Source organism: Pezoporus wallicus, unplaced genomic scaffold, assembly GCF_028554395.1.
Source record: "Pezoporus wallicus isolate ANWC-B61680 ecotype Strahan unplaced genomic scaffold, APGP_CSIRO_Pwel_v1 contig_5958, whole genome shotgun sequence".
Lineage (NCBI taxonomy): Eukaryota > Metazoa > Chordata > Aves > Psittaciformes > Psittacidae > Pezoporus > Pezoporus wallicus.
In genome coordinates this window covers 857,955-885,561 of record NW_026638491.1, presented here as the reverse complement: position 1 = coordinate 885,561, position 27,607 = coordinate 857,955, and the positions used below count along the sequence as shown (strand labels likewise).

Here is a 27,607-nt window from a genome sequence, read left to right as displayed (position 1 = left end):
GCACTTAACTTGCAGTAACATTGAATGTCAGTTTTCAATCCTGCATTCAATTCATCTAGGATTATCCAGCTGTGTGTGAGAGAGGGCCACTGCATGTATTAGTCTGCAAATGACATCACCAACACTACTCTACATTTCAAAAAATGCTTGCTCTTGATCTAGCAGTACCACAAGAAACGGTTGTGTGGGTTACAGAAAGGGGCAGCTCAGCTGAACAACAGAAGAGCACCTCTCTCAACCCATTTCCTGTATTTTTTCCTAGCACCTGCATTTCTATGTAGTGCATGGGGTCTGGAAACTGGCAAAAGAGGATTTTGAGCACAGACAGTACATTCCTTGATAAGCAAGTCAATGACATGCATTCTTATGAATTCTTAAGACAATACTTTTATATTTTAGGGAAGAGGGTGGGTGGGGGAACCATCACCAACAACAGAGACCCCGCAGACATAATTTTAAACAAAAACAGTTGAATTAAAAAACAAATTATAGTATGAGCTACCAGTTGAGTAACTATACATCTGTCAGTGTCATATAACCTGCTTGCTTATGGGAAAAATGCCTGCTTGGTAAGAGGACGACAATGTAATGCAATATGGCTTCCTTCTGCAAAGACAACACTGAGGCACCTGTCAGCTCTTCAGCCACCAGTTTCTTTTCCTATGCTAAGTTTTTAATTCTATGCTACAGTTTTTCATATCCTTGAATACACTGCTTTCACCTGACTGTGTTGAACAAAGAGTGGATGTATTAGTACCTAGAGCAAAGAAACACAATAAATATTTTATACTTACATACCAAAGCACCTTCTAGTGGGTCCAAAATCAAAAGTAAAAATTACTGACTCGCACTACATGAACATGCATGCTCAGAAATCTTTAGTCACACACATCAGTCATGCAGCTCTTTAGCCAGCTAAAGAATAGAAAATACAAATGCTGGGGAGCACAAAACAACACTAGAGCATCAAGTAAAAAAATAAAGAAGAGTATATCAGATTTTAAATTATCCTACAAATTCTCTTGGGGAGAGCAGATTTAGCTATGAAAACAATGAGAGCTTCTTGTACATCATTAAGGACAGCATATAAATTGGTATGGTTTTGTTCTTTTTTTGTTTTTTCCTTCAAAGTAATATGGGATCAACAAACAACTTCGGAAAAATTCATGGTTAACCATTTACAATTACAAATTGATCCTCAAGCCAATCCTGAATATAATTTATCAGTGACGATCTCCTGGAAATACAGAATGGGTATGTCCATTATTGCACAGTAAGCTAGATTTGGTAACCAAAATCTCTCCCTACTGTTAGTAGTTTATGAAATTTATTATAGCAAGACAAGCCAAAGAAAGATCTCAGTAAAAACTTTCAACTCAGTATTAACAGTTTTTGTCTTGCAGTTTGCTTTTTAATTAAGGCAGCAGCTAAACAAACAAGTCCTCCAAATCTTAAAAACAAAAGTACTTGCACAAACCAGAAGACAACCGCTAGATTTCTACTCACAATTTACATTCTCACCACATTCTGTAAATGCAGCTACTTCATTACAGACACATAGAATATGTAGTTCCATATTTATTTACAAAAAAAGAAACCAATCTACTTCTGTTAATTTAAACTTGTGGTCACTGCACTTAAGTCTCTGAGTTACAATTCAATATATACTGATGATGAAACACTTTCTACTTACATCTTTATTCTATCTGTGCAAAGAACAGCATTAATCAGCAATATCCAGGGTGCAAAACCTTACCTTTCTGGAACCCCTATGAGATTAAGGGATCACAGATAGTTTTTCATCACAATACTGCTGGCACAATTAACTTGGGTTTCAAGTTAAGGAGAGCACCTTATAAATTATATTTGACATATTTTGTGGTACTGAAGAAGATCCGAATTGGGGTAAATTCTAAACTTAAAAAAATGTCATTGACTCCAGATTAAGTCAAATAAAACTTTTTTTTTTTTTTTACACAATGTTTTTACTAAATGATGGCTCCATCAAAAACTGAAAATCAACAATGCAGAAATTCGATCCTTTCTGTAGAACGTGTTTATTCAGACAAGTTTGTTCTCTACTCCACACCTTTGCAAGGCATTAGATTATGCAGTTATATTAAAATACCGGGAAAAATATATGCTCCTACAGTACAAATGAGTTTTAATGAGTTCTAATTATATGAAGTTGTAGATGTCACTAGATTACTCACTATTTTGAGAATTATTTTTTTATCTGTGATCTAATTTCACCTTTCTCAGAATTTCCTGTTCTTTTCCCCATTCATCTCCACAGTCATCTTGCTTTCTTCAATGTAGCTTTATAGTGAAGGAGAAGATAAAGAATAGTTAAATCTAAATGAAATTAAATTAAAACTTTTTTGGTTTGTAATGTCTTTCTTGTTATGCAGGAAGCCATTGAAATATCTGACAGAAATCTTATAAACCTTATTTCAGTCTAATTTCTATGGCACAATATGCCAGAAAAGTCTTCTGAAGACTGACAAGCTTTCTACTGCAGCAATATAATTTAGCTATTCATTTCTATCTCAGTATTGACCATGACTTATAGCAGCACTTTGCTCAATTATGATTCTTTCTTGCCTCATTCTAAAAGCTAGATGTTTTGCCCTTAAAGAAAAAATCATCCCATCTCAGTACAGGAAAGACTCCACCTGCAGTCCTGCATCCAGCTCTGGAGCCCTCAGTACAAGACAGACATGGTCTTGTTGGAGTGGGTCCAGAAGGCTGCCACAAAAATGATCAGGCAGTTAGAACACCTCTCCTATGAAGAATCTCTGAAGGAGTTTGGGTTGTTCATCCTGGAAAAGAGAAGGCTTCAGCGAGACTTTATTATGGTCTTCCAATACTTCAAGGGGGGTAATAAGATGGGAACAAACTTTTAACGAGGCCTATAGCAATAGGACAAGGGCTTTCAAACTACAAGAGGGTAGATTCAGACTACGTATCAGGAAGGAGTTTCTTAAAATGAGGACAGTGAGGCACTGGAACAGGTTGCCCAGAGAGATGATAGATGTCCCATCTCTGGAAACATTCAAGGTCAGGTTTAGACAGGCTTGCTCTAGCAACCTGATCTACTTGAAGATGGCCCTACTCATTGCAGGGGGGTTGGACTAGGTGACCTTTAAAGGTTACTTATAATCCACACTATTCTATGGTTCCCTTTTTAAATTTCATACAGTTTTATTGAATTTTCCTGCGCAGACAAGACTGACTTTTCTATACAAACATGTGACATTAGTACTAACTGTTTAAAGAAAAGTAGTATGCTCGACTTTAAAGTCTTTTAGCTTTACAGTATAAAGCCTGTTCATTTCAAAAGACTAAAAGCATGAACATTAATAGTTTTTCACAGTAATTCAATAAATTAAGTATTTTAATTGTCCATCTCACAGTAACTATTTACTCCTCGATAAAGGAAAACCCAAGTACGCAACAGTTTTCTGTGTTGTCAAAACAAGAAGAAATCTCCACTGAGTTTAACACAAGGCAAGTCGTATTGGATTCTCTATGTTGGCTTTCAAAGTCTCCAGAAACTTTGAAGCCAGTTCATCATCTACCACCCGACCATCACTTGAAAGAGTCACTGTCATGAGTTGGTGCTGCTCGAGTTTCTCATTTCCTTCTTCATCTTTCACAAGCTTGAGCTCTACTCTTGCTCGGCCCACAGCGAGGATGCAGGCCTGGGGAGGGTTTATGACTGCAGTGAAATCACTGATGCCAAACATGCCCAGATTAGAGATGCTAAATGAAAGAGAAAATGGTTACCAGTAATGTCAGAAATTATGTAACGCCTAGAAGAAATTATCTATATTCAGTGACTACTATGACCTAATTCTCTCCCACAGCCAAACCCATTAACTTTAGAATATATTTAAACTGGATTTCAGTTGGGCACATTTACACTCTCAAGGGTTTGTAATTTTTGCAATTACAACCAATGCACCTTTTTAAAAGTCCAATTTCTTTACAGTAATATATGTTTGAATTGCATGTAATAAAGCAGAAAGTAGGACAGGAAATCAGTATCTCCAAAGAAACTCAGCCTATCTATGTTCCAAGCCAAAGGCCTTTTAGATTGAACCTCACAACTTTGAAGTTTCAATGGCTGTTGACAGGTCAGTAGTTCCCAGGGTGCTCCTTTCCACCTTCTCTAAAAAGGGCTGCAATGTTTCCCTTGTTCCAGTCACCAGGGACTTCACCTGACTGCCATGGTTTTTCACATATCATGGACAGTGGCTTGGCAACTACATCAGCCAATTCTCTCAGGACTCTTGGGATGCATCTCATCAGTCCCACAGAGTTACGGATGTTCAGGTTACTCAGGTGGTTACTACCCTGATCTTCTCTTACAGTGGGAGGAACTTTGTGCTTGTTTCTTCCAATGTCACTGCCCACAACTGAAAGGATAGAAGAAAAAATAACCTGTGCTCTAGATTCCCTTCCCGATTATCCTAAGGCCCTGAGGTCTCATTCAATTGCCCCTGGACTATGCATTGCAGCTTTATCACCACCAACATGTAAGAGCACAAATGGGTAATAGCTCAAGAGCCATACAGGCTAGAAAGTTTCCTAGTGACGTCCTTAAACCAGGGCCCATGGAGGCAGCAAACTTACCAAAGCAGAGGGTCTGTCTGGCATATTGGACCCTCTGTTCCCCTCAAAAGGGGGGAAAAAAAAAACAAACCCAAAACCCAAACATACAACAACCGCTCCCCTAAAACAAACCACAACAAAACCAATATTCTTCTGCAATCGGGAAAAATTAGGTACAAAAATAAGAGGCAGATTAGTCTCAATATGAAAAATATTAATTTCACACCAGGCTCAGATTAAATAAACCAGTATCAAGATACTTGTTTCCCCCAGATACAGGACACTTGGCCTAGGTTTGGCTCTCAGAATCATCACATGGAAGATTTTAAAAAGCAACACATTAACACAGAGGAATACCTGAGGATAAAACAGTTCTGAATCCACAGTGCATGTATTAAATGCTACTAGAGAGTTTTACCTGAAAGATCCTCCCTGGTATTCTTCTGGTAACAGTTTTCCATCTCTTGCTTTCTTTGCTAAAGCCTAAGAAAAATGAAAGAAGTAAAAGAACAGGAGAGAGGAAAAAAATTAAAGTGTTGTAACAGACTATTTCTTTTTACTTCAGTAACACGTTGTTATGGCCATACAGCCGTTAAAAAGTCATCTGCTTTCGGATTCAGGGAAGTACCTTAGCAACGCTGCTGTACTGCAATGACTTAGCAAAGCGAAAGTTTCATTTTCCGAACAATATTGGCTGTTTAATAAATGCTGTTCTCTCACCTTGAAAACCTTGTTCCAGTTTTTACTATGGAACCACCATTCTCCCTGGTGTTTTTAGATGACAAAAATATTTAGCAAAATACTGATGAGACAAATTCAGAGTATTCTAAACATAGTTTAAATGTCTGTTTAAACAAACTGTCATGTACCACTTCAGAACTTTCTAGCAGATTGAGAGAATGCATTTTGTCCAGCTAAGCATTCAACTACCTTACAGACCACCCTGTAACCTCCATTTTATTTGTGATGCTTTTCTACTTCTAAATATAACAGATGAAACTGTCCACGAATGTTTCGTTCAAAATACAGCCCAAGAAGTTCAAGCTATATTCCAAGCCAAGATCACAGAGAAAAAGAGTCTTATTCCCATCTAGGACCTTTCTAGCTCAGAGATCGCCTTAGATGGAAGCAGTGGGATTCAGGATGAATAATTCTTACAGTAGGAAGAAAGGACTGTGTGGACCTCAAGAGGAATGACATTCCTTGGTGGATCAAGAGCCAATTATTCAGCCACCAATCCGCTCATCACACCCAACCATGAGTACCCAACTGAAAAGGTAGTGACTGGCAATGCGTCAGATGACTTCTCTATTAGTAGCAACCTTTTCAAAATCAGGAGCTCTTCAACTGACAGCAGACACTGAAATGGGAATATATGCAGGAGAGGTGAACTGCCCTGTTCATACAGAACATATTCAGTGGTTTTGGCTGGTCTCGTATTTATTCGGCAGGTGGAAAAGCACACGGAAAATGTCACGTTGTGACAATTGCAACATTATGACATTTTAAGATAAAAATAACTGTTTCCAAAAGCATACTTGGGGAAATAAGACTCAGATTTGCTCTGGGAAAAATGATAGAAGCAACACAGTTTGTTTACATTTTCATTCTTCTGGTAAAAAAAAGTAAAACTAATAAATTTCCAATAATTTACTTATGTTAGGGCAATGCTGGTGGAAGCGAACAAAACCTCAAAAGATCTACTTTATTACAACATGAAAAAAGTGATATATCACATTTGTGAAACTTTCTTGGAGATAATTATTCTATGAATCCCCCTACGAATTTTCCACTCCCTTTTTAGGAATTCTACCACTGTTTTCTAGGATTTTCCCAGGTTCTTTCTAAGAATTGATGGGGGCCTTTTTTCCCCATCACTTTTTTTGTGTTTTAATTCCTAGATTGCTTTCCAGCAGTTGCCCATTCTGCTTCCCAGTGATTTTCTACATGTGTTCTATAAATATCCCATCTACCAGTCAATTCAATCTACCAAGAGGCAATTGCTATGAAACCTCACCCCTGCCTTTAAGGACCAGAGTCACTAAGTGGAAACTATGACTGAATTGACTTCTTTTTGTCTGCATGTGGGTGGAGGTAGAGTCATTACAAGATAAACTTCCTCACAGACAATAACAGTGGCTCATTAGCTATAGTTGTGACATGGATTAATCCCCTTTCATGTTGTAGTATACCTCTCTTGGTCATGGTAAATAACTGTCTTCCCAGTATACATTTCTAAACTGCTTTCAGGCAAGAGTTCTGAAAGACCACAGCAGCTGAATGACTGCAGTGACCAGCTTGGAAATAAACACCAAGAAATTTAAGAGAATCTCATTCTAATTAATTGCCAACTAAACAATAAGCTTATACCAAACTTTACAAAACCTGTGAACTTAAATTATGGTGATGAATTTAAAAGTTAAAAGCATACACTGAATTTTATTTCAGGCTTTTATCCATCTCCGAGTAAGTAGTGAACTAGAAGACTATAGCCATGGGAACAACATTCACACAAGAGGGTCAATATGAACATAATGCATATGTGCAATTGCATTATTTGAATGATGAAAATATGGTGCTAGGATGCACATGACCTGGAAAGAAGTTAAAACTAACATGTAGTAGAAGGAGACATATAAGCAGTCTACACAAAGAAAGTGCCTGCCAAACTACAGAGAGACTGGTAGAAAAGCAGCTGCACTTTCAATTTGTGCCTTTCACATGCGCACATCAGGTACATATTTATTTCGGTAATTCAATGAACAAGCTGAAAAGCAAACTTATGCTGGTATGGACACCTACAATCTGACCCAATGACTTTCATATTGAGCAGCGTACCCTGTCACACACATTCCATTTAAATAAAAGGGGAATGCTTACTTTATTGAGGCCCTATTAAACATAATGCAAGCGTACATTCCTATCACGGGAATGGCAGAATGCTGTAATTTATGGTAAAGAAAGGTCTGTAATACTGCATCCCAGTATCACAGCTACTGGAGATGATAATGAACTTCCCATATGTGATATACTTCACTTCCCATAATATTTTTCTTTTTGTCATTCTATGACTAATCACTGAATAATGTAACAATCTCAGCTAACCACCTTCTTTGTCTGGCTGTTATATTAGCTAAAGGATTTGCTTTCACAACACATTCAACATGAAGCAAGCGATATGGACTGGAAAGATCTTAAAAACATAAAATTACAAATGCTCTGCGGCATGATACACCTTCTGCTACAACTTTGTTGGTTGTTCCCCTCTGCCAACACAGACTATCATGATTTCTGTAGTTTTTGGTAAAAATTTGGAAAGTGCAGTCAGTGCCCAGTTTTGGAACACTTTTATACCCTAGCATCTACTTCCACTGCATTCCTCAGATACTGCAGGCCTTTGATTAGCACTCATTAAATCACAAAAAGAAAAAAAAAGCTGGTGCTGGGGCATTTCATCATTTGCCTGCACAGGATACATCTGTGGCTGGCAACAACTGCCACAGATCCAAGTCACTCTAACTGGCACCTGGATGATGCAAAATGCTGCCCATTAGTCTGAGGAGTTTAATGTTATTTATCAGGTGACGTTCTCAACTGAACTGCATATTGAAAAAGTGCAGATAGAAATAAGTGCCATAATGTAACTGCACAGAGGGTAACATAAGCAGCTACAAGCAAATTTCTGGGAAAGGCGGGGAAAAAAAACCCTCCCAAATAAACCAAATCCCAAACCCAAATACCAGTAATACTAAAGAAATTACATTATCTAGTTTTCCCATGAGGAGAAAAGAAATACAATTATATTAATTTGCAGAAGTCTGTACAGGTTTATTTTTCAGTTTAGTCAGCATCCAAATAAATAACATGATGGCTAAGTTATTGTTCATTAAAAATGAAAAGACTTGCAAAATTAATAATCATTTTGAAGTGTAAGGAATGTTGAAACTGCTTTACATGCACTCTGCCTTTGTTCTTACTGAAGTGTATCTAGGTCATGCTACATTTTCTGCCACAGAAAACTCTACAGCTACTATATTCTTCAGCATACAGTACATTTAAGACCTACCTTTGCAGAGGCAGCAATTTCCTTTATTCCTTTGGCAGCAGCATCTTTTATGATTGGTGTAATGAGACCTCGGTCTGTTGCTACAGCAATAGATATGTCAATGGAATGCAGCTGCCTGCAGACTTCTCCATCCCAGGTTGCGTTCACATCTGGCATTTGCTGGAAGAGAGACAATAAAAAAAGACAGCTGTTAAAAAAATTGTAGTGCAATCAATTATCAAGAAAAAGGAAAATCCTTTAAGACACAGAGTTACATACAGGCATTTATCAAATTACTTAGTGCATCACGGACTATTGTCTGTAAATGAAGGCAAAAGAAGAGGTCACATCTGTCATCAGGACTGCTACAAGGAAGACAGAAAATAAATCCCTGTGAGGGTCTAAGAGTAGCTGTACATGATTAGCTTGCACTGATAATATTTAAACTTATTCTGTCAAAAAGCATGAATGTATGCTCCAGAAACTGAAAACAGCAGGGCAGACAGAAGGTTTTTTGGTGCCGCTGGAAAAAAAAATAACAAAAGCCTACAAAATCCTTCAGGAGTCACCGATACCACCTCACAGATGCCCAGCATACAAAGTTACAAAGCAGTGCCATTTCTCCCCCCACAAAATAAATCACAGGATATTGACTTAAAAAGCATGGAAACAGACACCCTACTACACACTCACATGTTTTTATTTCCACTCGTGTCTCAAACAGGACTCTTAACAAAGGAAGCTACAAATAGGATATGCTGCAGGTACACTCACTGTTATTCAGATAATGTTAGAAAGCATCGCATTTTTGTGTGTGTGTGTGGACACAAACAAGGACACATAGTGACAGGACAAGGGAGAATGGCTTTAACCTGACTTTTAGAGGGGACATTTAGATTAGATACTAGGAAGAAGTTCTTCCCTGTGAGGACAGTGAGGCACTGGCACAGGTTGCCCAGAGAAGCTGTAGCTGTCCCATCCCTGGCAGTGTTCAAGGACAGGTTGAACAGGGTTTGGAACAACCTGGTCTAGTGGAAGGTGTCCCTGCCTGCCCATGACAGGAGGGTTGGAACTAAAGGCTTTCTTCCCAGTCCCATGAATCTACAATTTATCTATCTATCTAAACTAACTCAGTTCCTAGAAGCAGCAGTGTAATGGTACTCTCGGTTCCTATTACAGAATCATAGAACGGTTTGGAAAGGACTTCAAAGCTCATCTAGTTCCAATCCCCTCCCATGGGCATGGACACCTCAACCTAGACCATATTGCCCAAGTCTTTGTCCAACCCAGCCTTATAACTATTCTTCAATACCAGAATATATATTCTGAGAAAAAAACACACACACACACACCCCGCCCAAAAAAAAAAAAAGCAAAAAAGAATGGGCAGTACTCCTCTTTGAAAGTTAAATATAAACTTTAGGAAAGCCTCACAGTACACACAGTTGTAACATGCCTTCAAGTGGGTGTTGTGCAAGTCTGACTCTCTCTATAAGTCATCCAAAAGAGATGGTAAGGACAAGGAATTTTTCCTATCAGTTTCATTCAAATAATCTCAATTTTGATGTAAATCAGACAGTATTATTTCTCCCATCATTTCAGCAATGAAAGACTGTTTATTTTTAAAGGACAGCTGCTGTAGTGGCTGTCATTACTAAGCCCAACCACTCATGGCCGTAAGCCTGAAATCTTTCATTCCTTCCTCCCCTCTTGTTCTAGAAAGCCAGAACTGTTCTAATAGGCTATCACCTGATGAGCCCACTGGCACATCCACAAACCCCTGGCTATCAAACAGCGAGACCAAGCTGAAAAGTAGAATACATAATTGGACTAGTGGTCCTAAGAATTGTGGAGGAGAAATTTTTTGTGTTAAAGAACCAATACAAACAGCATCTTGAGGTGTTTGCCAACCGATCACAAACTGTCAAAGCATTCACTACCACCTCATTAAACCTAAAAGAACATGTCTTGCATTGTTTAGGAAGAAAACAACATAAGCTTTGAACAGTGCCCAGAAAAGAGTCAATAAAACTGCCTTGGATTTAAATTTCCAAATGTATTCATACCACCAAATTTTGGGAGGGGAGGAGCAGGTGGAGGTAGATTTTCTTTTTTAAACTAGTAGGCCACATATTTTCCTGAAACACTGACAGGAAGTAGTTGAGACATCAGCTTGATCATTAACTTATTTCCTGGTATACTGAGTTAAATCTGGGTTATTTGTTTGTTTGTCATTTGGTTTGGGGTTCTTTCATTATTTTAAAAGTCAAACATATGCTAGCATAGATTTGTAACAAAAGCAATACGATAGGACAGAGTAGCTTAATGATTACTTCCATACAAACACAGTATTTGTGTTCCATAAAAAAACCCACCCAAACAAAAATCCCTGAAAGCAAACCACCTAAATTTCTTCTAACTCAACAAACAAGAACTCCAGCTTCTCAAAATCTGACTTGGGCATCAATTCATATATAACCAAAGATGCACTGATTTTACAAAGCTGTACGCACTAAAATTTACTAGGTTTGTCTACTGGATTTCCTTTAAAACTGTCATGGTATAGATGACTTTTTAAAAAGTTTTCAGCATAGAACTAGATAATCCTTAAATTCAAGATTCAAATTCTGTACTATGTCAATGGAAAATACTAGGAAAAAGGATACAAATCTAATCACAGGCTAAATATTTTTATTTCTATATCAGAAAGAGAAGACATATTTACAGAATTCACTGGGTAGGTCATTTTGTGATGGCAGATAAGGAAATCTTGTTTTAAACACTGGCAGTGTTCAACATGCATAATCCCCATGTATGCTCAAAGTACAGTAACGCAGCCTTACAGTTAAATGGACTGGAAGCTACTCATCTTTTTTTTTTCAGATAGTAAATTAAACAAAACCACAAATAACAACAAAAAAACCTTTAATTATATAAGCAGAAGTAATAACAAGTACATTGAAAGCTTGCATCCTGTAAACTGGATTACATCCCATTATCTTCCTTTACCTGGCTTTATTTAGGTATAACAGAAAAACCACAAAACCTAATCTTTCATTCCTATTTCCCTCTGTCTCACGTTCCTTCCACCTGCTTTGTGGTGCAGAGATTTGTGATCCCATCCTCACAGTTAGCAGTTCACAGGAATTTTTGGTTGTCACCATTTCCTCACGTAAGGTCTCATTAGGCCATAAAAAAGTTTCTTGCTGTGTTCACATCTAACAAATGCATAGCCAGTTTAGCTCCTCCTGTTTCTGGTAGAGAATAACTTGTTAAGTTTTTTCCAGTCTCTACAAAGCTCAGAATTTCTCTCAAACATTTGCTATGGAACTGCCAAGAATCCTGTCTATTTTCTATCAAAATCTGTACTTCTAGCAATTACATATTAATATTTAGATCATGTTGGCTAGAAATTTTTTGGGTCCGTTCCAGTGCAATGTTTAATTAATTCCATACATCCATGAAAATAATACCCCAACTGAAATGTAACTTCCTCCTTCAGTTTTTGAATATTTAAAATAATCTTCTCAAATCAGAAAAAAGGGCCTCCCTCCCTTTCTGATGGTTTTATATTGTGATGTCATGCAACTAGTCTGGATCTTTGTTCTGCGTTATCTTGCCTGTTTGTAGCTGCCGCTCAAACAATGCAATAGTAACAGAAAAAGTTTAGCATTTTCCATAGAGCTAGAAAGTGTAATCACTGTGCGATCAAGAAGGCATAGGCAATAAATCCATGGCACTATCAAACTGCTTCAAAATCTGCATTCATTCACACAGAAGTGATGACAAGGGAAACTCCATAGGATATTTTAACAGTCAAGGCTGTGTCCCCTTTAATTATCTTTCTACACGACAAAGATCTTTTGCAGCTGTTAGTGATCACTCTAAGACACTTATTTCCTCCTGAATTTTAAAAATAACCGGCCTTCAGGCTGCTCAGAGCTCCCACCTATGGCTTATTCAAAAATTAAGTGCAAACTGAATTTAAATCAAAGCCACTCCACATCTAAACCAAAACCACCACAGTTCTTTCTTTTAAGAAGTTTGAAAATAAAATTAATTTCACATTATGTTTTCCAAGTGATTATATTTGAGACACTCTGGACTAAGAGGAGACATTTCCAAACCATGGGAGTACTCTTAAAGAAGGATTTCTGAAGCCTTTAAGTTTTAAAAATTTAAGCAACACTGAGAGTGTATTCCACGCAGAGCCATCAACATAAACTGGGAAGTAATGTAACCAGCGCTACCCAGAGAACATGCAAATAGACAGTAAAACCTCTATAGTTTGGGATGGAGTAAGTAGACCCTTATGAAATTTAAGGTCTTAACTTCAGGATGCATTGCAATCATTTAACTTTCATACTGACAAATGGAACAATGGCAATCCTGAATGAGCAGAAGATGGGTTGCCTGAAGAAGTTTTAATTCAAAGAACTTACTGAATGTGCCATCAGTACACATCTGAGGTAATACACAAGACTGCTGTAAGACTTGAATAAAAAATTGTTCATAACTGTAAGAGAAAATAAAATGCAACAGCAAAGAACAGAAGACTCATCCTGCCAACTGCTTTAGTCTGCTGACAAAGCATTTGCCATTATCTGTAGTAAGTGGATCTTTACTAAGAAGTTCTCATTTTTACGGCATAGACAGTGTAGAAAATTTTATCTGGAGAGCTTAAAAAAACGTGACAATAACTGATTAAGAAGTACAAGCTTTGCTATGATCATATTCATATCTCCATGTTGGCTCACAAAATACTTCTTGCCTCCTTGTCAGTTTGCTATAAAATATATTTTTTTAAGTCAATTATTCACTTACCTTCAGAGTAACTGCAGTTGCTTTGATAATAAAATCATTTACAGATACTCTAATGTCATCTGCAAAAAGAAAAAAGAAAAAATACAATGATCACTTGTGTGAAGAAAAGACAAACTACAACCATAAAAGCAAGAAAACTTTTCTCTCCTTTGGGGCAAAAGGAGCATCACCAAGGAAGTCTCCTGAGCAGAGACTAGCTGTAATTAGAAGGTCAAAAGAGCTGCAAACTTGAGTATTATTACTCATTCTTATAAGTAGCAGTCCATACATGTTTTATGCTTTACGTTTTTTTACTGCCTATATAGAAATCTATTGTAGGATCTAAATATACAGAGACAATACTGGAGACTACTATTCTTTATGTAGTGTGATGCATTAACTGGAATAATTGCAGAGATCAGCTTTTATTCAGCTGCAAGTCAAAAGAATGTTATTGTCCAGTGACACCTGCAGCCTTATAACATAAGAATTAGCAAGGTGAAGGTATCTGTCAGTCCTTAAAATGGGTTAACAATATATTCTAGAGCAGGCTGCAAAACAATACAAGTGGTAAATTTGTGAAATTACAAGCAGAGCTACACACTAAAAAGGCAGCAACAGCCAGAAACAGATAAAGTAACCTTGAGAGGACTGGATTTTTTTTTTTATGTGACCCTAAGAAATACTGCGTAATACTTCAGACACCTGCTTTCCTTCTCCAAAAGATTGTGAGAGAGGAAGTACAGAAACAACGGCTATATTTGCTTTGCATTATTTTATTCCAAGTTTTGGGAAACCCACAGCACTAACTAAAATCAGACCATCAGCAGAAGTGAAGACTGTAGATACAACATAGAATATGCCACGGTTGCTATAAGATTATCCTGAAGATGCATGATATTTGCACGATATCAAATGTATCATCTCACAATAAAAGTGCTACATTACTCTGCTACCATCATCACTACTGTCAGCTGAACAGACAAAGTACTACAGATACTTTTGAGTCTGATTTATGACATGTAATACCCATACCTTTCAAAATGCTTTTGTAGAGGGAAATTTAGAGATCATTAAGTGAAATCATCTTAAGTGACCATCAATTTGGAGGAATGAACCAAGTACCCACTTACCACATAACTGACCTGCAATCTATACCCGAGAGCACCAGAATTCAAATATAACATAATGGAACTTGCAAGCACTATGTTGCACTGACAGAATTTCACATCAGACAAACCTGCATCTTGGTCATCAAATATATCTTGGTTTTTCATATGATTTCTGTATTACATTTCTCACCCTTGGCAAAAATGTCACGTTCCACTAAGGGGGCAGCAATATAATGCAAATACAGGAGTACAGTTAAATGAAATATTTCTGATAATATTTTACCCTCATTGAGGTTTACAGTAATGAAAATGGCTATATTTTACCCCCAAAATAAAGCAGCTTACAGTAGGGAATGCTGCATTAAAACTTCCACATTACTTCTCATCACACAGTAGAAAATACCATCAATTTTATCAGAAAAAATATCACTAACCTCAGACACTAAAGATAATTATTATTCTTTTTGAAGGATATTCTACATTTTTGAGAAATTTAAGACTGGAATAATCACTTACAGATATTACAGTCAATCATACTACATGATCTCGACTAATTTATCAAGTGAATTGACCAAATATTTCTAAATATAATAAAATATAAATTAAGAAGATTATAATGTTAAAGTAATAAAAGCTTTCACTCAGGTTCTTTACCCAACTAAGTGAAAGTCCTTAAAAAAAGAAAAAGGACACTAAGCAAACAACACTTCTGTGATATTTTGCATGAAAATGGAAGTATCTGTCTGAAAAATGTTCCATTAAAAAATCCCACTTTTTTTTTTAAATGCATGTCATATACACTTTGTTGAATCGAGAGTCTGGAAAGAAGATTCTAACCTGCAGAGTTATTTTTAAATTATTAAGCATCCTATTGCAAAATACACTGAGCTGATTTTGGCAAAATCAAAAACAGTTTTAGCAAAAATAATCTTTGATTATGACCTTAAACTTCAAGAACTTTTTCTAAATAAGTCAATTCTGTGAATACAAGTTGAGACAAAATGGCAAAATCTAATTTCTTAGTCTTATACATAAACATTTCTGTATAAATAAGACATTGCAGACAGAAAAATTGGGATTTACATATAAATGTTGATATTTACACATGAATATTGAGATCTAAAGCTTTCAAAGCAATTCTCAATGTATATGTTAAAATTATTCACTTTTCTGTGGGACAGTTTTCCATTCCACCTCTGTCTTCCTGTATCTTGCTAAGTTGTACAACTCAATAATCACAGGGAAGTACAGCTTGAGTCCAATGTATAGAAAATTTAAAAGGATTCTTTGAATGCATAGTGTTCTGCCTATACAAAACTCCACACCTCCTGAGCAAGATTAAAGATACAAGGCAAACTATGTGTTAGTACCACATGTTATAGTAAATCAGTTTAATCACTAACCTTTGGCCAATTCTCTTCTTAATCTCAAAATAGCATCAATGTCACAGTCGGCAGCAGCATAGGCATGAGGTATTGTAGTCTTAGACTCTGTTAATCTCTTAGCAATAACTCTTCGAATGTTGCTAGCAGGGATTTCTGTGAATGTGCCCTGAAAGAAATTATATGTTGTGTATTAAATATTGAGAGAGCAAGCATGCATCCCCTTTGCTGAAACAGGCCTCAACACTGATGCATTATCATCAGTGACTACTACTCACTTTAAAAATCCCCGAGGTACCAAAAAGCAATACATTCCAACTACTGAAATTAATATGATTAAGACCACTGAGTGTTCTAGACTACTACACTGCACTGCTCCGTCTGCCCAACCTGTCATATTGCTCACAATATGTTCTGCTCCATCTAAACTTCAACAGAGTGTTTTCTCAGTAAGCTACTGCTTTTTCAGTGGTTCCTTAGGACAGGCTTTACTGCTTATCTTTTTTGTTATTCCCCTCTCTCCTTCCAGATACATATACAGTAGCATTTCAATGCAGAAGATCTCTCAATATGTTCACAGAAGCAAGTCAACTTTTAAAGAATCTCTTCAAATACAAGTGACTATAGAAAGGAAGAAAATACATGATTTTGCAAAACATTATTTTGTACACCTCATCTATTGCATGTATGCTACAATCTGAGTAGTAGTAAACACAATAAATTACAATATGGATATTCTGGTGCAATCACAGAACCATTTTTTTCTGTAATGGAAAGATATCTAAGTTTGAGCTTTCCATACTTTGTTCAGATCTCTGTACCAGGCAAAAAAAAAAACAACCGAAAAAAAAAACAAAAAAAAAAAAAAAAAAAGCAGCATTTTTTGAATATTATGAAGTATAGCTAGATTGAAAACTTCAACCTGTAAAGATACTTCAAATTTAGCTCTAGACCCAGAAATGTTTTTCCCTCCATTTTTCACAAAAGCTTTTCAATTTTTCAATTGCTCCTAATGTGGATTTAAGCACAGGCAATTACTCTCTAACATTTCAAATTAACACAGAAACTGTATTTAGGTGCTAGAGTTTGCAAAATTACTCTTCAAAGCAACCATTAGGACCTTTCCCTCCTCTCTTCCAGACAACTCTGTGGACATTTACCTATACTTACATTGCAGGAAAGGAAAGGAAATGAAGTAAAGAAACTCAAAGGCTGATTTATTTTTACTGTGAGTTTGGAAATACATACTGATATACTGATCCTGCAGGGAAAGGATGTATTGTTGATTTCCTATCTAGTGGCATCTTTGTCTGGGGACTGAAATAAAAGTGTTGCTCCTCTGACTTCTCCCTTTCCCAGGCCTCCAATGTAAGTTTTTCATGGCTTTGATTTTGCAAATTACACAGTGGTGTGCAGACCAAAATTCTGAGAGCTCTGCAGTTTGAATTATACTGCTTTAGATTCAATCAAACATAGTCAAACCACACACATCTGGGCTTGGCATCTGGGTGGCCTTAGTTTCCCTAGTCTTTCCAGTTCTGGAAATCTCATAAAGCTACTGAAGTAGTCATGGCAATACATAGTAATAACAATGTTAAGGACCTAACAGAACCCTTACCGGTGCAGCAGGTTGTCCTGGTGTTGAAAGTGGTGGAACTGCTGGCCTTGGGTAAGCTGGAGGCACAGCTGTTACTTGTGAAGGCACTGCAGTAGGCTGGGGAGGAGCTGGAGACACCAGAGGTTTCAATTCAGTGGGTTTGCCCTTCTGCTTCTCTTGCAGAAGTTTGAGAGCATCCCTGGTGATTAAACAGAGTGAAATACTGACAACAGAGAAACTATTTCAAAAAATTCTCAAAGTATTACTAAACCACCACTTATTTTAATTAGTTAGACACTTCCGTCTGGCTTTTTTTAACCAATTTAACCAATTTTTAACCAATGCCAGTTATGTGCATTTAAATTTCTGTAGTCAAACAAAACATTAAGAATATGATCATTAATCAATGTTAACCTTGTTTTCTGTGATGTCTTTTCAGTAAATCTCAATGACTTTTGTGAATAAAAGGGCTTGAATATGCAGTAACTGAAAACATTTGTGTTGGAGAAGTGTAACATTCATCATCATTAATTGCACTAATGATTCTTCTAAAGATACCAGAGTACCCTTACTCAGGCTATAAGGTCTCAAATAATGGCTATTTCATCTGTTACCACAGAATCCTAGAATGGTTTGGGTTGGAAAGGACCTTAAAGCTCATCCTGTCCCAGTCCCCTGCCCCTGGCAGGGACACCTTCCACTAAACCAGGTTGCTCAAAGCCATGTCCAACCTGGCCTTGAACACTGCCAGGGATGGGGCAGCCACAGCTTCTCTGGGCAACATGTGTCACTGTCTCATTACCCTTACAGAGAAGAGTCTTTCTCTGTACCCTTCTGACAAAAATGTACAAAAGGTGTAAATAGCATACACGTCCATACTTCATAAGCAATTTGAAAGAAAGCACCACCATAATAAACCAAAAACTGAGTAACATCTAACAGACCTGGTGTGACTGAACCTTGTCTAACCTAGCCCCCTCTCAGGGTCTTTATACTGATATAGCTACCACCACAAGACTTCCCTCTTGTGGGCACAGTATAACAGACATCAGTAAACTCCCATCTTTAAGCTGTAACACTACATCCAGCCCAGGTGCATGGTATTTACAGGACAATTTGCTAAAGATTAGCACCTACAAGGCTAAAGAGAAGACTGCAATTACACTCCCTTCACCAGTGTTGTGGTTTAAACCCAGTCAGGTAACTTGTTCACTCACTCCCAGTGAGTGGTGCCGAGCTGACAACAATTGAGGTCCATGTCCTCCCCCCGACCGGGGTTCTCCCCTTCCCCACTCCCGGAGGAACGGGGAGGAGGATCGAAAAAGTGCAACTCCCATGGGTTGAGACAAGAACAGTCCAGCAATCAATGTACAACACAAATCACCACCGCTACTATCAACTACAACAATGATAAGGGAAAGTAACAAGGGAAGAGAATACGATACCACCGGCCAAGAAAACGAGTTCCACCCGGAAGCCCGTGTCCTTCTGGGTAACTCCCAGTCACCCCCCACCCCGGCCATGACGTGCTGTGGTATGGAATACCTCCCCGGCTAGCCCGGGTCAGGCGCCCCGTCTCTGCTTCCTCCCGGCTTCCCCTCCTCCCTGGCAGAGCATGAGCCTCACAAAGTCCTTGGTCAGGGTAAACATCACTTAGCAACAAAAAACATCGACTTCACCAACACTGTTCTCAGGCTGGAAGTCAAAACACAGCACTGCACCAGCTACCACAAAGGAAAAAAAAAACATGACTGCTACTGCTGAACCCAGGACAACCAGATTTCAAGGGAAATAAGCTATAGTAAAATCTCAGTTTTTCAGTTTTAACTGCATCTATACTAGCGATTTGTTAGGAGAGCTGTATCAGTCAGATCACCTCTCTACTCTAGTTCTCATAACAAGTCTATATCATACACCCAAGATAAAGAGAAGCTCACCACGACCCTGCAGTGTGTGCTTGCCACCCAGAAACCGTGTCCTGCACTGCATCACCAGCAGTGTGACCAGCAGGTTGAGGTTTCTCCTCTGCTCTGGTGAGACCTCACCTGAACTACCACATTCAGCTCTGGAACCCCCAACACAAGAGAGTACATGGAGCTGCTGGAGCAAGTCCAGAGGAGACCTCAAAGATGCTCCAAGGGCTGGAGCACCTCTGCAGTGGAGGCAGGCTGAGAGAGCTGGGCTTGTTCAGCCTGGAGAAGAGAAGGCTCCAGGGACACCTAGGAGCATATTCCAGTTCTTAAAGGAGTCAAAAAAAAAATCTGGAGAGAGGCTTTTGACAAGGGCAGGTAGTGACAGGACAAGGGGAAATGACTTTAAACTGACAGAGGGGAGATTTAGGTTAGATATTAGGAAGAAATTCTTCTCAGGCTGGTGAGGAAAATGACATTTCAAAGTCCTATCTTTTGCATGGAAGAAAGCAGTTTTGCAAAAAGATTTTGTTAGATAATTCTATAGCTACTGAAAAATCTTTGCTACATCTCTATGACAACTAGGGAATGGTAATTAGGTAGCTCAAAGTCCTAGAGGGTTTCCACCTGCCATAGCCTAGTAACACACCATGAATTACCACTATACTTACATAATTAAGAGTAAAATTCTTATAATTCGACGTTACATAGGATATTTTATCTATTCAACTTCTCATTTTACCTCAACTCAGCCAAAGACCATAGAAAATGGTAAAAAAAAAAAGTCTGCTTTTCTCTAAAAAAAGCAGACATCTACTTTCTGCTTCCCTGGATTCAATTCCAAGTTACGCTGACCTGGTTGTCTTTGAACAGAACTAAAATTACAGTAGCTAACAAGGTCTGTGTAGGCTAATGATGATATTTGTCAAAAGGAATAATTTTACTGAGAACAAAAATAATATTCAAAATATGCCAAAATTGTCACCTCCAATAGCATAATGTGAAGGTAATGCACCATTTTGATACTAAGGGGTCCAGACCTACCACAACATGTTTTTATACACGAGTTCGGCACTCCAAGGGCTGTGTGCCAATATTTACATCAGAATAGTCAAAAAGTGTACTAAACTACTAGAAGCCTGATCATAACAAACCACAGGTTTGTATACAGAAGCCCTTTAAATCAAAGATGGGAAAAAAAAAACAAAGATAGGAGAAAAAACAGCTCAGGATTTCTTACCATCACACTTCAATGCTCTCCCCAGACTAATAAAAAAGGGAACAAGTTAAAACCTTACAGACTTCATAACTGAACTACAGTGAAAGAAGATCTGAACTCCCCAAAGAAAAGGAGGCAAAGAAAATATGACACCAGCATTTTATTTTAGCTCTGAATACATCTCTGAGTAGCAAAATTTGTGAGATCCACAACAGCAGCTAACGATACCTAGGAGCTGATAACCATCATTAGCCTGAGCTGCAAGAAATAATAACAGCAGTACCATGCAGCTCAGACAGGATATAAAAACAAAAAGAGATGGGTTTTTTTTATTTTTAATCAAAGACTTTGGACAATAGTTCCTAACCTATTCTCCACATTCTCAACAGGCCTTTCAAATGTAAATAAGCCATTTCCCTTTAGAAAAAAATGGAACAAAATGTTGGCTTTTTCAATAAATGGACATTTCCAGTTCATGGAGATTGCTCTAGGTTCAAAGGAAGAAATAAGGGAATATGAGGTTGAAACATTACTGAAATATCTACATACTCTTTAGTGAAGATTCCTCGAGGCCCAGTAGGTGTAAGATTGGTTGTATCTAGTCCATGTGTCTCCAAAATGAAGCGAGCTGCAGGACTTAGGCGTACCCTAAGGAAACGAGGAGAAAAAATACACTATTTAAACAATAAGATTAATTTAGTTAATTCAACGTGTATCAGGAGAAACTACAAAATATGCCCTGTATTTCAGAAGGAACAGCCAGGGAAGGAGCTCTGTACCGAGGCTGCAAACTTTCCTCTTACAGCAGTGATGCAATATCCTGGTGGATTCTTCCGGAAAACGGTCATCAGTGAAGAACCAAATATATTTTAAGACAAACTTGCTTTAGTAATATTAAAAAATGCATGGGTGTTTAGGTTCTCAGACAAGAGTGTTGCTCACCTCTTATTTGTTTGGCTAGCTGTAATTGCATCATTAATGCAGCTTAGTTCTAATTATAACATTACCTTTGCCCTAGATTTAATTTTATTTTGTAGCATTGATGAAATGGCTACTTCTTTTGGAAAGCAAAAGCCATACAGATGTAGTTGCATAATTCAGTGTCTGCTTTAGAAGACTAAATATAAAGCCTTCCCACACGCATATATTTTAATCAGCATATACTCAAATTATGCTACAGTACTAGTAAACCTCTATCTGCCACCTTGACCTAGACCAGTCAACAATTAAACTTCTGACTGGAAACAGAAACAGGGATCAACTACAAAGAACAGGACATCGCTACAGAGTGCACTGTACCCCTCAGTGTGATTTGCTCTCTGAAATGAGGGGAAAAAAACAACATTTCAAAAAGAGAGTTCAGAATTCTTAAATACAAACACAGCAACATTTCCATAAAAGTATTAATACGTAGCTTCAAGACTTTCCACAAAATCTCAAACTCATTATTTCCTAAAGGACAGCATATTTGCACCACACGGAGTTTCAAGAACTGTCCATAAGCAGATGCCAGAAAAAAAAGTCTTAAATCATCAACTGATTCCAAAGATTCTGATACATTTCTAATTAACAGCTGCAGTGAAACAGAGGCCCATCCGATGTTCTTTCGCACTAAAATGCAAAACACAGTCCTTTAAAGGATCCTTTCTGTGAATGATCCACCTACTACAGGTAACATTTTGGCAATGATAACCTCAATTAGTTGTCTTCCACTTGCATGAGAAGAGCCTAAATGATGGCAACAAAACCAAACATAGCAAACCAGATAGAAAAGGTAGTGAGGGTTGGAATTAAAAACGAAACCAAAAAAACCCACCCACAAATGAAGATTAAAAAAACCCAACCCCAAATAAAGAAAACCAAAGAGTTTGCATAGCACATGCTACCAAAATTAGTTTCCTATTCTTTTCTTTCATAGATTGTAACTTTACAGCTTTGGTTTTACACAACTGACTCCAAACAAGGAGCAACACCTTCAAATGAAGTGCATCCTGCAACCTAAACCTGTGATAGATTACTATTACCTGACTAACACTTTGGGGTTAATTTACTCTCCCATTTGAGTGTTTGTAATGCTTCAGAGTACCATAACTAATCAAAACAAAACTAACACAGAGCACAAAAATTCACAGGTTTAAGTTTTTTGCATTCCACTGCTATGAAAAGAAGAAGAAAATTTTTCTAGTATCAAAAGTACAAGAACTTGGAAGGGTTTTGGAGTGTGTCACTTGTTTCTAGACAACTTCTTCCTAGTTTAAGCTTAAAATCCTTCACAAAGCAATTGTATGTCAAAATAAAGACACATCCACAGAAGGTGCTCTAATAAAACAACATTGTTCAAATTGTCTTACCGGGCTTCCAAGCAGAGAAATATTCTGGGCAGGCAAGTGTTTTTACCTCACACATACTGAAACAGTCTCTTAAACTAAAAGTTTAATAGTAAGTAGAAAGGGGCAAAGACTCTTCTTGGTTCAGCTCCACTGATCTAGATAACAGTTACATTTTACAACAAACATAAAAACTTACGGAAATTTTCCAGGTTGATGCTCTAGTTTAGGAGGGGCTGAAACTGAAGGACCTGCAGGACTTGAGGTAAGTGCAGGTGCTGGTGGAGCCAGAGAAGATAGAGCACCACCATCAGCTGGTATTTCAACTTTCTTCCAGTCCTGCCCTTCCTCTACCAGCAGACCGATTACTGAGCCCAAGCGTACATTTTTGCTTCCTTCTTGCACCTAAATTTAAGGCAATGAGAATACTGTTACATATTGTGCTGCCTAGATTAATATGACTAAAAATGGTAGATGGGAAAATTTCAGGCGTATTAATGACACTTCATCAAGGAAATAGAACACATTTTATTCCTACTATTAATGACTCATGACTGAAATGAATTACAGTTGCTATTATAAGGTGAGGAATATTAATTTATGCCCCAGAATCCTATACATGGAAAGCTAGTAATCAGAAATCAAAGTAAGTTACAGACAACTGAGTACCTCCAAGAATGAAGTCACATTAGCTACTGAAAAAAAATGGGGGTGTCTAATCTTTGCAAACAGAGCCTGTAAATTTTGCTGAACACATTGAGCAGATGTACTTCAACATATCTCCCCTGTATCCAGCAGTGAGTGTTACTTCTTAAAGTACATAGAATCCTGTAAATTTAGATACTAATGAAACAAAGAGACCAAAACCCCACAACAGCAGTGCCCCATTACTGTTTTTTTAAGACTGTAACATTCCTTTTCCACCAACTTTCACCTCCAAGATTGTCTATTTTAACATAACTGGGGCCAATTAACAAGTCTGTCCACTACGAAAGTGATAGCGCTTAGGGTTGATATGTACACTACTAATCTCTTGATGCACTCTTCTCTGTTAGTACCCTGAAAAGCTCACTCTGCAGTGGAAGTTTTATACAAAACAGTTTCAGCTCATCCAAATTCTCATTTAGGTCATGAATGATAAAATGGATATTAACTCCAGATCTTCAACAAGTATTCATATCTGGTTTTGGTCCAAATAAAAGGAATAAGTATTTTAAGGAAAAAAGACAGTGTTAATTTAAGAAGCAGCTCTACTGAAAGAATGATCACCCTTTTGATACTCTTAGCCATTTAATTTTTGATTGCATTTTACACTGAATTAGAAGTGATCATTAAAACACCTATTCAGACAGAAAAGAAATATATGCACAAGTATCTACTTTACTTTTAGCTTGCTCTTACACCATATATACTTACATTATACAGTCAAGAAAATACATGAAAGGTTACAGAAATTGAATTAATTTCATCTACTAAACCTTATATCTTTAGAGGTAAAAACCAAAGTATTAGGCAGACTGTATTTAACTTGACTCACTTTTCCATGCAGAACTCAGTCAAGATGGTACAGAATTGTAGTTGGCATCAAAGAACATAAAATTTTTGCCTCGTTTCTTTTAGCAAGGGAGTGACCTTCAAACAGATGCTGGTAACTCAGATCAAACATTCTTAATTTCCCATCAATCTTGAAGGACAGCCTTCTCAATCAGAAATCATCTCCCCATCTCCCACAAAGCTGAGGCAGCCTCATGTTAAAACCTGACACAACCATCCACTGAACACCCAACACAGTGCAGAAATAGCCACAGGATACTGTAGAAACACTAAGGATCACAACTGAGCTAGGAAGAAAAAAAAAAACAAACAAGCAGAAAATATCTGATCTTACTGCTCTCCTATTATTTCAAACCATTTCCTATTATTTCCAAACCATCAGGTTTCTTCTGTACTTTTTAGGAGACTGTAATAAAAGCCTATTTGGGAATCTATTCTATACTGTAATACTTGAGCCCACCATTTATAGATTCAAAAAAAAGGGCATTACTAGAATCATAGAATCCATTAAAGATGGGGATTGCACAATAATCTGTTAATGTTAATCCATTAAAGCTGCCCCTCTTTCCTTAATCTGAAAAGACATTGTAGTTATTTTCCACATCCTGGCATCTCCTCAGACTCAGCTCTTGGCATATGGTTGTTATTGGATGATGTAGACATCTGAGTGTTACTGCTCCATGACACTGATACCATGTAATTGCTGGAGAGTCTGGTTTTCATCTATCAAAAACCGTGCTATGACAGCAATCCACACAAAGACATTTTGGAATTTGGAATGCATTTGCAATACATGGCAGGAAACAGAAAAAACACAGCTTCTGAAATACTAATGCTACTTACAGTGCAAAATCCTATTTAAGGTTATCCAGGTTTATCTACCCGATTTCTAAAAGGAAAAAAAAACAAATCAAAAACCCCAGTATTGCTGGAAGTGCTGGAGGCTAGTGAGAGCCTTCACAGAATACATTAGGGAACTCCACAAATTTGAACAGTGCTTAGGGAAAATCTTAGGGGGCAAAAAAGAATACTGAAAGGAAGGGAAAATACTTTCTCTGTCCTTACACACAATTAGTAACAACTTTTCATACCTCCTTAAAGAAAATATACTCTAAAATACATTTCCCATTATAGATATTTAATGGACACGAAAAATATAGTCTTGCTTAATTCTTAAGCGTCAAACATGAGCTTGCAGAAAATGTAATATTTACTTTTACACAGAAGCAGCAACAGAAGGCCACAGAGTTTTAGCTTCCCCCTTCTAAATTCTAATGAGAATTAACATTGGGTCATTTTGAAATAAGAAACATCTTTTAAAAATATTACAAAAGAGAAGGAAGAGAAAGGACAAGACATAGAATTTTACTTGTGTTTTCAGAATACAGTATATAAAGCATAGCAGAGGACTTGCAAGCAGACCTTAAGCAATGCAGGGTTAGAACTATGCCCTTCATCCTGATCCCTATATTCTGGTTGTTATTTCTTCCACCTTAGTACAGAAAAGGATTTAAAGCCAAACATATACAAAAAAAAAAAAACAAAAGCTGATCATTATCTCTATTGTATACACACATACATACAGATACTCCAAAATGATGTTCAGAGAACATTCATACCACCTCTCCTTGTTTTAGTTAAGCCTAGTCAATATAATTTCAAGAATAAAGGAAATTAATAATTCTAAGAATTGTCCTCTGGGTCAGCCCACCTTGTGTAAAGTTTCATCATGAATAGCCAACACAAGATAATGTAACACAGAGATCACACAGCCTGGGTGAAGTACCACCCAAAATTCTGTATTCCTACCTGATTGCAACTCATTTTTTCATAACTCTGAGAAAGATGTCATAAAATGCAATATTTCCAGACATAATTAATAAGGTGTAAAATATAAAAAGCAACATAATTCAAATTGGGTCAGTTGAAAAGCCAATCAATATATATAGAATCATTACCATGTACCAGTAGTTTGGTACATGTACGAAATAAATACAGCAATTATTTCTCATTAAGAATGCAAATAAATACATAACTCTGAAAGCTGAGCAGCAGGAAACTGAGCTAGCTATCGAAACTAAGTTTTGAGGCAATGCACTGAATGACAGTCTGAAGAGAAGCGATACTATCCTTATCAGACAGGAAGAACCCCTACCAGTATTTTAGCCAATATGCCATCTTCACTTGACTCCATGGTGACCACTGCTTTGTCCGTTTCGATTTCACACAAGGCATCTCCAGTACTCACTGTTTCACCTGCAAAACATAACAGAACTAATGAATACTTAGCCTAAACTTCCTTTCAGATATATTTAACCATGGAAGATAGATACTTCTCCATAAAAGACAGCCATTTTACATTCTTTAACATATTCTATAGCTAGTTTATGACCCATAATTATTTATCATATTGTATCTTTCACTTCCAAATAAAAACACCAAGATTCACACTGCAGTAGAACATTAACATGTTCCAAATACTGCTGTTCACAGTAGGTTTTCCAATAGATAGGAGTGGAAAGAACACTTTGGCAGACCATATTTTTGATCTTCTGCTTTGTAATAAGAGAGCAGTATTTGCAACAGAAGTTGCCTGACCTGAATGCAACTCTCCAAGATTATATATAATGCACTTGAAAAACAGTGCTGGGTTTTGTGGGGTTTGGGTTTGGGGGAGGGAGGTTATTTGTTTTTGTGGTGTTTTATGTTGTGGGTTTGTTGTTTTGTTGGTTGGTTGGTTGGTTTGGTTTTCTTTCTTTTAAATTATTCCGTTCTTATAGCTAGGCTGAATGATTAGGATCTCTGCTGAAGCTACAGCTGCCCTACCTGCAGCTGCCCTGGAAGTGCTGAAGGCCAGGTTGGACTGGGCTTGAAGCAACCCTGTCTAGTGAAAGGTATCCTTGCCCATGGCTGGGGGTTGCAACTAGATGAGCTTTAAGATGCCTTCCAACCCAAACCAGTCTGTGATTTTCTGTTTAATTACTGACAGACCAGTATCCAAATCACATGATATAAACTTTGTTCTTTGCTGTACTCTGGAA

At 37.4% G+C, this 27,607-nt stretch overlaps 1 protein-coding gene across 2 annotated transcripts in view; it reads right to left on the bottom strand.

Annotated features, from left to right (window-relative positions):
* Window positions 1-1,979: 1,979 nt before the first annotated feature.
* PDHX (pyruvate dehydrogenase complex component X) overlaps window positions 1,980-27,607 on the bottom strand; it is a 32,864-nt gene continuing 7,236 nt past the window's right edge. The window contains exons 3-11 of one of the 2 annotated variants that reach the window (XM_057410933.1): window positions 26,722-26,822; window positions 23,212-23,417; window positions 21,235-21,333; window positions 17,578-17,755; window positions 15,981-16,128; window positions 13,487-13,545; window positions 8,684-8,842; window positions 5,036-5,100; window positions 1,980-3,765 (exon numbers count right to left, since the gene is read on the bottom strand). In XM_057410933.1, the coding sequence (XP_057266916.1) occupies window positions 3,501-3,765; window positions 5,036-5,100; window positions 8,684-8,842; window positions 13,487-13,545; window positions 15,981-16,128; window positions 17,578-17,755; window positions 21,235-21,333; window positions 23,212-23,417; window positions 26,722-26,822 (1,280 nt within the window). In that variant the 3' untranslated portion in view covers window positions 1,980-3,500. Of the gene's footprint in view, window positions 3,766-4,322; window positions 4,422-5,035; window positions 5,101-8,683; window positions 8,843-13,486; window positions 13,546-15,980; window positions 16,129-17,577; window positions 17,756-21,234; window positions 21,334-23,211; window positions 23,418-26,721; window positions 26,823-27,607 lie in introns of those variants that run through there. The other variant, XM_057410934.1, reaches the window with a different exon arrangement.